Source organism: Scomber japonicus, chromosome 2 (genome assembly GCF_027409825.1).
Source record: "Scomber japonicus isolate fScoJap1 chromosome 2, fScoJap1.pri, whole genome shotgun sequence".
In the NCBI taxonomy this organism is placed as follows: Eukaryota; Metazoa; Chordata; class Actinopteri; order Scombriformes; family Scombridae; genus Scomber; species Scomber japonicus.
Genome location: NC_070579.1, coordinates 37481905 through 37494582, shown reverse-complemented (window position 1 = coordinate 37494582; position 12678 = coordinate 37481905). Strand labels below are relative to the sequence as shown.

Here is a 12678-nt window from a genome sequence, read left to right as displayed (position 1 = left end):
ACAACAGAGCTCTGGGTGAGTCACTCATTTTCATGCTTTGACCGGAAATGAAAGGAGACGTGATCATTCTGCAAACATCCATGGCTCCGGCTCCGTGACACACATCAAGCACACTTGATTTGCAAATGAGACCGTTGCCCTTTCCTCTTTGAAACAGAAAAGTTGTAAAGAGATACAAATTATCCAACAACATAGTTAACTAACAACACAAACCCCCCCCCAGTGCTCTCTCTCTCTCTCTCTCTCTCTCTCTCTCTCTCACACACACACACACACACACACACACACACACACTCTATATGCTGTAAATCCTGCGACCACCCGGGTCTGGGCAGACCACCAGGCCGACCAGTCCAACTGCTGCATGTTTTTGATCAGTAAGTCTGGGAACACACATAAAAGAGGGTAAAAAAAAAGTGGACACACACATGTATGCATAAGCCATAACACTGTCACACACACACACACACACACACACACACACACACACACACACACACACACACACACACACACACACAGCTACACACAAACACACACATGGCCAATAATGGAGCCCTGGGTTTTATGTTTGTATTTATGTCCAGCTGTGAGTGTGTGTGAGTGTGTGAGTGTGTGTGTGTGTGCTCGCCTAACACCATTAGGGCAGTGTGTGACATGATGAAAACTAATGGGCTGACTGATAGGGGCACACACAGTGGGGAAGGGGGGTGGGGGGTGCATGAGGGTAAACATGGGGGACACCAGAAACAAGCCCAGAGCTAATAAATTTGAGTGGAGCTGCTACAGGTTGAGATATTTTGTTCTGAGGCTGCTTCTGAAACTGTCACTGAGTAAGATGTGATAACAATATTTCAACCACAAAGTCCTTTCTAACCAACATATGCATATACTGTAGCTGCTCTGCTAACACACATTGCTGTTTACTGTACCTTTGAACACAGTTGTGTATTCAGTCATGTAAAGACCGACATAAGGTAAGATGGAATAGTGGAAACAGAGAGAAAATGAAAGAAATTAAAAAAATAAGGAGGCAAACAAGTTAATAGAGTGTAGGTGGGAAGGAAGAAAGGAAGGGGACATAAAAAGAAGAACAAAGAAGTAGAAGAAGAAAGTGGAGTACGAAGGTTAAATGATAAGCAAAGAAAAAGGGAAAGAGGAGAGGTAAGTACGAAAGTAGGAAAGGAGAGGAAAAGGAACGGAGCAAAGAAAAAAGCAAGGAAGTTACAAAGGAAGGTAGGAAGGAAATAAGGACAATGAGAGGAAAAGGTTGGAAGGAGAAGAAGTAAGGAGGGAGTGATGAAGGAGAAAAAATATCAAATAAGGGAGGAAAGGAGGGAAAGAAGAACAAAATTATGAAGGAAAGAAACAAATAAAGAAATGAGGAGAGAGAGAGGAAGAAACAAGGTAGGTATAAAGGAAGGGAGGAGATAAGGGACATTTTTTATTTTATTCATATTTTAGGTAAAAATATGTTTGGAAGAAACGAAATCTAGAAGAGTTATGCTGCAGGAGTGCTTTGAAAAAAGAGAAAAGAGGGTTTTCATATTTTTTTTATTTAGTTGTGAAATGAATTGACTGTGAATCCAAACAGAGCACAGCTGTGACACAGGAAAATACTAACTTGTCAAAGTCACTTTCAAGTCTACAGGGAATGCATGCGTGATACAGAAGCAAACTCACACAGCTGTTAATAATGTTGGCTGTCCATGGTGCTGAAGTAAAAGTGTCTATAAACTGCAGTAAATATTCAGATTACAAACACATACAGCATAGTGAACTGGCCTAAATGTAAGATCTCCATTATATGATGAACTTCCATTTTCCAACTTTTTATTAGACCTCCCACATGTAAGTAGCTTGTCCCTTTGCTTTCAAAATAAAAAAAACAATGTGAATATGTAATATCTGGTCCTCTAATGCAAATATCCCCCCCAAAAAAATAATATTTGGGTTCATAAAGAATAAGCTGAATGGACGCAGATAGCAACAGAAATTGGTGTCAATCAATAATTTCATTCAAGGCTTTTAGTTTGAAAGACACATGTCCTCTGCAACCTGTTAGTGTTCCTTCCTCATGGTCATACTGAGATTTGGTTTGTAGAAAAAATAGCACAGTCATGTTGGAAACTGGTGGCTTGAGCCTATTCATTCTCAGCTTCCATGAGTTGGAAAAGTAATGGGGTACATTATTGTCTCACATTTAGGGCACCAAAGTTCATAAATATGAAATACTATACAGTACAGTTTTAAGTTATCATTCTTTTTGGAACCAACTTATAAATGCTAGGTTCATGACATGGATTTATTCATCATTTAAATCTGGACTGCTGACACCTCACTGTCTGTCCCCATTCAAACAAACATGAGGTGGCTCACATGCCTTAACAGAAATATTAGTAGCCTGAACTTCACTCTCTGGTAATTGTGTAAGCAGTCTGAATGGTGTAACGTACTGGTCAGTGAGTGGGATTACAGAGGCAGGAACCCACCTAAACTCACCACAGTCAGTAGATCCTTGCCAGCACAAATCCTCCTGTTGTGAAGTCTTCATGTTGTCTGTTTCTTCTGTTGTGGTTGCAGAGTGCCCATTGCTGATGAGGGTTTGGGAGGTCATAGGTGGTCCACAGATCTCTCATCTAGTAGGAGATGTCTTTGTTGTGGCATGTGTGTGTGTGTGATGTGGCTGTTGAGGTATTTTAACAAGAACTAGTGCAGTCTTTGTTGCATTGTCATGTTTTCAGTGCATGTTTCATGGTGTGCACAATTTAGTCCAGCAAACAGAATAAGGGAAGGGTACTTCTCTGTTGCTGTAGGGTTAAGCATTCCCTTAAAATATCTACATGTCTTGATTCCCCCATCCTTCTTGTGTAATGAAATGATGGATGTGGCTAGGGCTGGGCAATATATTGATATTATATTGATATCGTGATATGAGACTAGATGAAAATAGTAATATCGTGATGTGGTGTTTTTTCCTGGTGTTTTAGCTGTTGTTATTTGCCTTTTTCCCACTTTGTCATTATTCTGCCGTCCCTAGGTTTAACTGACTGGCTAGTTTGGCAAATTGTAATATCATTATATGGCATAAGAGTCTTTTCCTGGTTTTAAAGATCATTTTCTGAACTTACCAGATTGTCCTAGCTGTTGTATTATTTTCCTTTTACCCACTTTGTCATTACACCCACATTACTGATGATTATTTATCAGAAATCACATTGTGTAAATATTTTGTGAAGGCACCGATATTCATCCCTACAACATCATTGTAATATCGATATCAAGGTATTCGGTCAAAAATATTGTGATATTTGATTTTATCCATATCGCCCAGCCCTAGGTGTGGCCCACTTACACCTCACAACCCGTTAACCAGAGCGTCTGAGTCAGCATCCACCTGGTGTCAAACTGCATTTGCCCAGCCTAACCCTAACCCTAACCCCCTAACCCTAACCCTAATTCTACCAGGTTTGACATGTAGCTTCATTGTAATGTCATTCTATGTGTCTCATCGTGGTTAACCTCTTCATAACTCTCCATCATGGCTTACTGCTGTGTGGAACTTTGTGACAGCTTCTTTGTGTGACACATATTAGGGAAACAATATAGAAACTGATTTTACTGGTCGGCAATCTGAGTTCTCTGAATCAATATCATAATATTCCACATTGCTACTCACAGAGTTTACTGTCCAAATCATTTTTCATGATGCTTGTCCACTACTGCATTTCCTCCCCTCTTAGCTGGCTGCTCGGCAACATCATCTGTGTTCATTTGTGCTTACATGAGTCGAGGACATTCCATTGTAGATGAGCACATCATTACCCTGCAGCCTCCTCTCCAGCGTCAGTTATCAGTGGGGAAAGCTAAAGGAAATAGCAGACAACCTGCCTAGAATAGAAGGTCAGTGAATCACACTAACAATTTCTTGAACCAAAGCTCCACCTCAGGCGCCAGCAGCTTATGTCAATGCAAGAGCAATCCATTCTCACAGTAAACTGGTTCTAAGTGCTTTCTACAATGAAAAAAATAGCAGTTTTTATGTCAGTTACTGAAAATACAAATATTATAGTGCTTATTTCATGGTAGACAGGCTTGTAGTGTTAATAATGACATCAATGGCCACGTGAGAATTTGTAAGGAGGTGTTATGACATAGTTTCCTGGCTCAGAGTCTGAATCTTTGTTTCAAGACAGCTGTAAGCCACCTGTTCCTTCATCTTTCCTGCTCACTTTTGTGCTTTGAGGAACAATTCCCCCCGGATATGCTTTGACTGTTGAACACTGTGGAATAGTTGTATTCAGCTGTTGTCTATATGTGCAGGCAGAGAGAACAACAATGAGAACTAAATACTTGATATGTCACATTTCTGTTGAGGCTCCAGTTGAAGAAGTAAGCAGTATGTCTGCCTGCAGTAGAATATGAGTGGTTAGGGTTAGGGTTAGGGGTTAGGGTTAGAAACTGATGCAGAATGGAGGGGCTGCACAGAAAGTCTTGTCTGATGGAATTTAAAGAACTGCTGCCACAATTAAGTTGCAATAAGTTCTGCCATCAACTTTAAGTATCTTGTACTTGTTGGACATATGTTGACTGTCCATGATAAACATATTGTCTCAGTTAGGACTGTAATACCAAAGAAAATGTACACATACAAACAGTATTATTATTTTAAAAGGCACAGAAATGAAACAACTCTGTTTGGCCATGATGTGTAAAGAAAGGAGACCGAATGCTATGAAATGGTGACATGGTCATAATGCTATCATACTGATGTTTTAGCAGGTATAATATTTACTTAAGCGTGTTAGCATGCTAACAATTACTTATCAGCACTAAGCAAAGCACAGCACAGGTTGACGAGGCTGATGGGAATGTTATTAGTTTTGCTGATATTTGGTCATGAAATGAAGTATTGCAAGCTTTACATTTGGACCTGATGATGGCACTAGAGGCAAAGTTACCACAGTTATTATTATTGTTGTTGGTGGACATGAGTTTGTGCACCAAATTTGTTGAGGCATTTAACTCAAACCCACAAATGTGAACCTCATGGAGGTACTAGAGTAGGTCACTCTAGTCAGTAAGATGCATTGTCTGGGTGTCTATGAGTGCACTGCAGATGTTGAGATGTCTGAGGATGAGTGAAAAACTTTGACCCTCTGGTGGCACTAGAGGAAAACTCTAGGGATCAAAAAAGTCAGAAGAATTCATCACTTCATCACTAGGGACTGTGAATATCTGCACAAATTCATATTCAATTTAAATAGTATAGAGTAGGCATGGGATGATTACCGTGTTCAAGGTATACCGTGATTTGAAAAAGCCACTATAACCGAAACTGCCAAATTTTCTGTAATACCGTTCCTAAGGTATGAGCTGTTTTTAGTCTGGTCAAAGACAGAAAGTGCTGGTCAGAAATCCCTCAGGTGGTGCAGCTGCAGCGTAGAGTATCACGGCCCCTCACACTGTCATTACAGTGTATATTCAGGTTAAATTAACATCTGTCTTTATTTTTCTTCCTTTTAGGAACATTTTAGAGCTGTAATCGTAATACCGCCGTACCGTGAAACCGTGATATTTTTTCTTATGGTTATCATACCGCCAGAATCTCATAACGGCCCATGCCTAGTATAGAGTCAGTCTGGACCAAAGTAGTGGACTATGCCATGCTGCCTGGATGGCTAAAATATAGCTGTGAACCAAGGCCTTGTGTGACTGGAGATGATCCTGTTATTTAAATCTCTACAGTCTTTTAGGAATTGTTTGCTCAATCTGTGTCCAGTATTCCCTGTCATACTCATGAATCTGTGTATGAAAGGATGCATCAAGACTCTAGAGCTAAAAATAAACATACAGCTTTACAAGAACATTGTGTGGCAGGGCAAGCTGGTCATAAAAGTTGACTGGAATGTCATGTACAAATGAAGAGTATTACAGCAACACTGGACAAAAGCAGGAATGAGAGGAACAAAACGTTTCTGAAATGTAAAAACAATTCTGTATCATCAGAAACACACATACCATTCATATATCTTTTATCCGGTTGAGGGACAAAAATGTAGTAGTTGTTCTGCTCATCCCATGCTGCTTTGTTAATGTGTTTACTACAGTAAAAATCCATGGTAAAATTCTTGTAAGTCTATCTGCCACCACAGATAGCTCATATCTGATGGCATGCACTGTAAATTTCATGCATGAGGTCTTGTGAAGTTAGGGTTAGGTTAATGTTGTAGTTTTGGATGGACATAAATGAAATCAATAGCACAGAGTATTTAATTTAATAACACCACTGTGAGAGTGTAATAATCTAATTTGTTCAAAGTTCACAAGTTTAGTTTCATCACTTCATCTGCTCAATCTGTAAGTGTTCATTTCTATAATGTACAGGTCAACTGCAAAATTTAAGTCACAGAAGGTTGCAAACATGCAGACAACCTACAGTAATCGGTGAATGCAGAGATAGTGGAGCAACACTGACACTTAGTGGTGCTGACATATCATTACAGGAGACTGATAGCCAGCATTTCCAGTCCACATTTACATAAAGTCCATGTAAAAGGAAAATGAGATTATCATTATTTTACAACACATTATACATGTAATAATGAATTAAAATATATGAAAAGATTAGTTAGAGCATTTTCTTTCTTAGGTTGGCCTCATTTCTAATTTTGAGATTGTTTATCTATAAACTGGCAGCCAGTAAATGTCTGCTCTATCTAACACCTTGAAAATGTGAAGAGCTTTAGAAGACTTGTTTCTTTACTTTTTTTGTTGTTGACATTTTTGCCTTTATTTGTCAGTGTACAGAGACAGGAAACAAGGAAGAGAAAGAAGAGAGAACACTGCAAGAAATTACCAGTGACATTGATCACAATGCCCTGTTGGGTGTACTGTTGTTTAAGGTTTGCTATCAGTCTGTTACTCATTTCTTCTTGTGTGTTCCTGTACTTCTTACTTTACCTGCTTTATTTTGGAAACTTGTCTTGGGCATAAAGTGTGCCAGTGCATATAATTTAGCAAATGTAATGATACAAAAAATAATTGCTTTTTATTGTGTATGCTGATTGTAGGATCTGCTGCTTTGCCTGATTATAGTTTTGTTATAAGTCTCTACCATATTTTTAACATTCTTGTGAAAGCACCTGGTTTCCTGTTCCTGCAGACTAGAGTGTAACATCCAGGGTGCTGAGAAGGTTATCAGCTAAAACCTGCCGTCTCTCCAGGACACTGAGGCGAGCATGAAGTTTTTGAAACATTCCCCTGCAGAAGACTGAAACCTCTTGAATCAATAGCAGTCTCTTCCCATCTGGAGCTGGACTCATCAATAAGGCCCAAAACCCCCACTAATTCTATCCCACCCATAAACACAACATGTTACAGTATAGTAAAAATGTCTTCATCTGCACAGCTGTGAACCCATCACATTGAACAATGGTTAGCATACATTAACACAGTTATATGTCATTTTAAATTTGCATAATACTGTTGTGTTCAATATCTTGTACAAGCCAGCCCATTTCACTCACAATATATTTTACTGTATTTTAGTTTTTTATTTGTAAACGTATATATTCATCAGTTATGTCTTTTGTGACAGTTGTATTTTTCAGGTGCTTGTGTTTACTCTAATCTTCTATAATTGCATATGAACCACAACACCAAGGCAAATTCCTCATGTGTGAACCTACCTGGCAATAAACTTGATTGTGATTACTCGAACCGGGGGACTTGGTCATCAATATTAACTTGCCCAGTTCAGTTTAGATTCTGGTTGAAATTTTTTGCATAACATAATTTTCCTAACTGTTGCTGTTATCATCATCTAAAGTATAATGATAATAAGCCTAATAACATGCACACACACACACACACACACACACACACACACACACACACACACACACACACACATATACAACATACGTCAGAGCCGTTGTAGTTGAGTTAAATGGAGCATGTGAATTTTAATTGAAAATGGATTTGATGACACTTCCATCTGAGCTTCCCACTACACACACCTTAGTAACCACTGGTGAAGGCTGGACACTGACAGATCGTCTTAAAAGTAAGTGTTCCCTTTTTACTATAATATTGCAAATACTGTCAGATTGATGAGGATATTTGATGTAGTATATGTCCATGTGTGCGAGTGAACAGTGTTTGTCTGTATGAAAACAAACTATATGAATAAGGAAACATATAATCCTACAAGTGTACACATGATGCACCACTTCCTTTCTCTTTGTATGCTGGATTATCTATGTATATTCATCTCTGTAGACAATGTATACAGGTTCAGGGCATGAATGAAAGTGCAGGTTACCTCTATAGGCGTTATTATGTTATAAAATGGCAAGGATTGAACAAACAGTGTAAAGAGGTGTATCCATGTTACTTTGTTACAAATGTTACAAATTAAAAGTCTAGAAACATAGAGTGAAGCATTCAGTATTCCAACCTGCATATTTGTAATATACATATATTTTAGATTTAGATTCCTCAAATGATTTGATCTTTTATTCCTCTGCTCATATTTATTGTACTTGTGCAATGACAATAAAGACAACAATAACAATAATAATAATAATAATAATAATAATAATAATAAGGATTTGTACATTGTCAGTGTGCTGTGATTCATGTTTGTTTATACTTTCTATTCATATATTTACATTGTCAGTTATGTGTGTTTTAATATCCAGTTCCTTTTTAAAACATTTATTCTTTGCTGTGTTGTGTCAATTAAATTATGCCATCTTGTAGCACGGATTACTAATGTTATCTTCTAACACTTTACTGTTCTGTATGAGTTTTACTTGATTTGACCTTATGAGAAAAGAAGATATTAAATCATGCACAACTTCAAAATTTGAAACATGGCACAGTGTCGGAGTCAACAACTATGTTCCTTGATATAAAACTACCAGCTAACTAATACAATAAATACCTACATTATCAACAATAATATCCAACTGCAAAGCCAAAAGTCCAACAGCAAAAATTAGATTATGAGGATGACATACAATGTACTGCCAGTGTGATGACCTTACACCTTCAAGTTTACCAAAAGTCCTAATGTGACCGTTTTGCAAAAGAAACTCTGCCATGCTCTGTACTCCATGTGTTCCAGTGAGTGACTGGTCCAATGAGACTTGGTTGATGGAGCGTCCATGGCCAGAGGCAGAGAGGTGGCTGCTGGTGGCTGTGTTGGGAATAGAGATGGTCATGGGAGTTGTGGGAAACTGCCTCGTTCTTCTGGTCAAAATCATGGTACGGTGACTTTATGGAATCAAATTTTTGAGATTGTGAAATGGTGTGTAGATGTGTAATATGTATTGTTGCTGTAGAAATATATTATGTGATATATGAGACAGACACACACATTTCCCACTTTTGTCTGCGCTGGTGAAGTTACATGACAAACGGACACACAAGTGAAACTGAAGTTAGACCTTACAAACTGCAAGTTCACAACTGAATCCGATTGGTCAAAGGCAGAGTCAATCTGTCCAATCAGAGGGCAGAAGGTTCCATTGCATAGGCCCTGCATGTCCTGAGCATATGTTCTAAATAAAACATTTTTACATTGCACTTTATACCTTGTAATTTAGGTGTCATTTTGCACAGGAAATGTGTGTGTCTATCTCTTTGTGAAAATTTACAGTTGAAAAAATGCCGGCAAAATGTTTTAATAATACAAAGAATATTTCTAGAGCAACAAAAAACTTCTACACATGCGCAAATGATATCTGTACAACATTGTTGTGTAACATTTTTCACACATGAACAAGATATTTAAGCTGACAGTTACACAGAACTATCTGAGAAGTCGTCCTTGGAAACAGTTTAGAAAAGAGAAGGTACTTTCAAAGAGTACTTGGCAGGTGATTGGATGAAACATCTGTTTCCAACTGTGTATCACCGTCTCACCTTGTGAGGCAGCTAGATTTGTGACGCTGATTGGTCCAAACCACCGGCAGTAGACTTAAAATGACAAAAATATTGCCATGCAGTGTGTGATTTTTGTCACAATGAAATAAACGACACAAGGTAACATGAAACAAGATACATTTTTCTATTGTCAAATGTCGCAGCCCTATTTTGCATTATCTCATTTTTGTGTGATGTCAGCTTACCTCTTTCCTTCTGTCTTTCATTTTCAGTGCAGACATCAGTTCAGCTGTCGTTATTGGCTTCCTTTCATCAGTCTGACCTTGTCAGATTTAGGTACTACATACTAACACTATACCACAACCTGCCAACTGATCTATCATTTCACTTGCCTTATTTAGGATTGTAACAGTGTCTGACCTGTACTGACATTAACCAAAGTCATCATTTCTGATTATTGTGTTGTGAAGGCTGCTCCATCCTCATTGTCTCCAGTTCCCTGTTGGCCATGCTGACTGGAGGTCAAAGTTCACCATGGTGTGAGGTTGTAAGCCTGTTGAAGTTTGCCTTCATCACCTCCTCCATAGGGAGCATAGGTATGACACAGCACTATGCACACACTAGCAATTGAACTGAAGATACATTTTTCCTCCAAAACCTCTCGGATGCTTTCATTAAAGCCTCTTTCACACATGCACTGCAACCCTGAAGTTATCCAGGCATTACCTGGAGGAGCTGTGTGTGTGTGAACGCAAACATCTGCATAAGTTGGACTGGACATTAAAAAGACTTTACACCGCCAGCTTCCCAATACAAACTCTGTGTAATGTCCAATTGAGTACAGCAGTGAATTTTGCAGAGAATTCACAGCGACTGAGTGGGCACGTTGGTAATGTTTCATGATAATGCTGCTGGCACTGGATAAAAACAGCAGGCCAGCTTAGCTGCATTTGACTGTGCTTTAATGCTCTGCTGTGAAGCTAACACTAATGACATAAAACTATTTATTCTGATTACTGACTACTTACTCTCAATTGGTCAATTTGCAAATTAACAAGGCATGATAATAAAACATCAATGGTGCTGAAAGCAGATAACAGGCCATGAATAAAATCTATACACAGGCTCTTGGCCTGTCCAGGTGTTCAGTCACTGACTATATAACAGCTTGATTCCACCAGGCACATGTGCGCTGCATTCTGGCTCCAACGCAGCCACCAGAGCTGATTGCAGCAACTCTAGTCAATACATGTGGTCTGTGGGACCACATGTATTAACTCTCTGTTCCACTGTGATAAAAAATACGCTATTTTCATCTATTTTGATTGGAAAAGCTCCAGAGCAGATCAAGCTGTCCAGAGTCACCACACTCTGCTCCTGAAATGCTGCCAGTGGGGTAAAACGCCAGAAAGCTGGTGCTCAAGCACCCCTAAAATTTCTAAAAAAATATTTTATACAACTTTAATTATTTTGCAAGCCTGTCTATTAGAGATGGGACAAACACTTATGCTACAAGTTCAAATGGTTTTATTTTAACAGCTTTAATGTACTTTGGATAGTTCTGTGATTGATATCGTCTTTCTCTCAGGGTTCATTAACTATCTTAGGGTCCTCTCTGTAGAAATCTGTGATTGTTTATTCTGAACCATTATTATCATACATTATAGTAGACCACTCCACGATGTAGTAATATTTATTGTTGTAATTTACCTTATCCACTAAAATGAGTCATTTAGCAGGTGGTTTGAACACTTGCAGGGCATTGTATGTCACATACTCATTGAGAGCTGAGCCCCCTAAAGGTCTGATCCTATAGCGAGTCAACTGAAGAAGCCGTTTGGATGAGAGGTGAAAGGTCCTCAAGAAATACAGCTGCTCTTCAATGAATGTTTTTGGATAAATCATCTCTTCAGTACTGCAGTAGTAGCCATAGCAACAATGCTGTATTGCATTCCTATAATTCCTTGAATGCAATCACTTTGAGGGTTTCTTTATTTCATCTGCAGCCATCCTTTGTGTACAGCGGCTGATTGGTGTGGCCTCCTCGAGAAGTTGTCCCTTTGTTGTCATGATGACAGCATGCTTGACTTCCTGGGTGACAGGGGTGGTGTTTGGGAGTGTCCCTGTTGTCTACGACTGGATTCGGTATATCATTTTCCTAACGGTGTCAGATGAGAGCATTGGAGACTATGCGCACATGCTGATTCTATTGTATTAATTTCCATCATGTGCTCCAGGTACGATCCTGCAGAGATGCTGTGTGCTGTGTTCTGGGAGAGCACCTACTCAGACATGTTGGTCTACATTCTCTGTGCTTTTTCCATCTGTATCTTTCTCCCCTTTCTCTTCATCGTCTTCTGCTCTCTGCTGAGTGCTGCCAGCTGCTGCAGGAGTGGAAACAGGTAAACCATCAGTAAAAAGATTCTTTCCAAACTGCATTGTTTTTTTGTTTTTTTTTGTTTTTTGGAAGAATTAATTGACACCAAGTCATTCCACCAATAGAAAAACAATTGCCTGAGACTCATTTCCTGTTGCTTAAATTCAGTGGCAGATTTACATTTTTGAGATGGTATACTCCCATTACTTTCAGTTTATTCAAGAACATAATAGTCAAGTGTAATCTATGTGTAGGGAAGCAGTGGGAACTCTACATTGAATTGTTCTATTCTGTTCTAAAATGTCATCAGGGAAGGCAAAAGCTTTTGTGATGAAGTCATTGTTAAAGTATTGTGAGGTGAACTTGCACTGTACCTATTACAATAAGCTGTTAGTGGTCAACAGCCT

At 38.8% G+C, this 12678-nt stretch overlaps 2 protein-coding genes across 2 annotated transcripts in view; both read left to right on the top strand.

Annotated features, from left to right (window-relative positions):
* The window catches only part of saraf (store-operated calcium entry-associated regulatory factor), a 171979-nt gene that overhangs the window by 113178 nt on the left and 46123 nt on the right, over positions 1-12678 (top strand). The window lies entirely within an intron of this gene.
* The window catches only part of si:dkey-9i23.8 (parapinopsin), a 30862-nt gene that overhangs the window by 16170 nt on the left and 2014 nt on the right, over positions 1-12678 (top strand). Inside the window, exons 4-8 of the mRNA XM_053327717.1 lie at positions 9134-9273; positions 10167-10230; positions 10365-10490; positions 11901-12039; positions 12132-12296. Coding sequence (XP_053183692.1) covers positions 9134-9273; positions 10167-10230; positions 10365-10490; positions 11901-12039; positions 12132-12296 — 634 coding nt within the window. The remainder of the gene's footprint in view (positions 1-9133; positions 9274-10166; positions 10231-10364; positions 10491-11900; positions 12040-12131; positions 12297-12678) is intronic.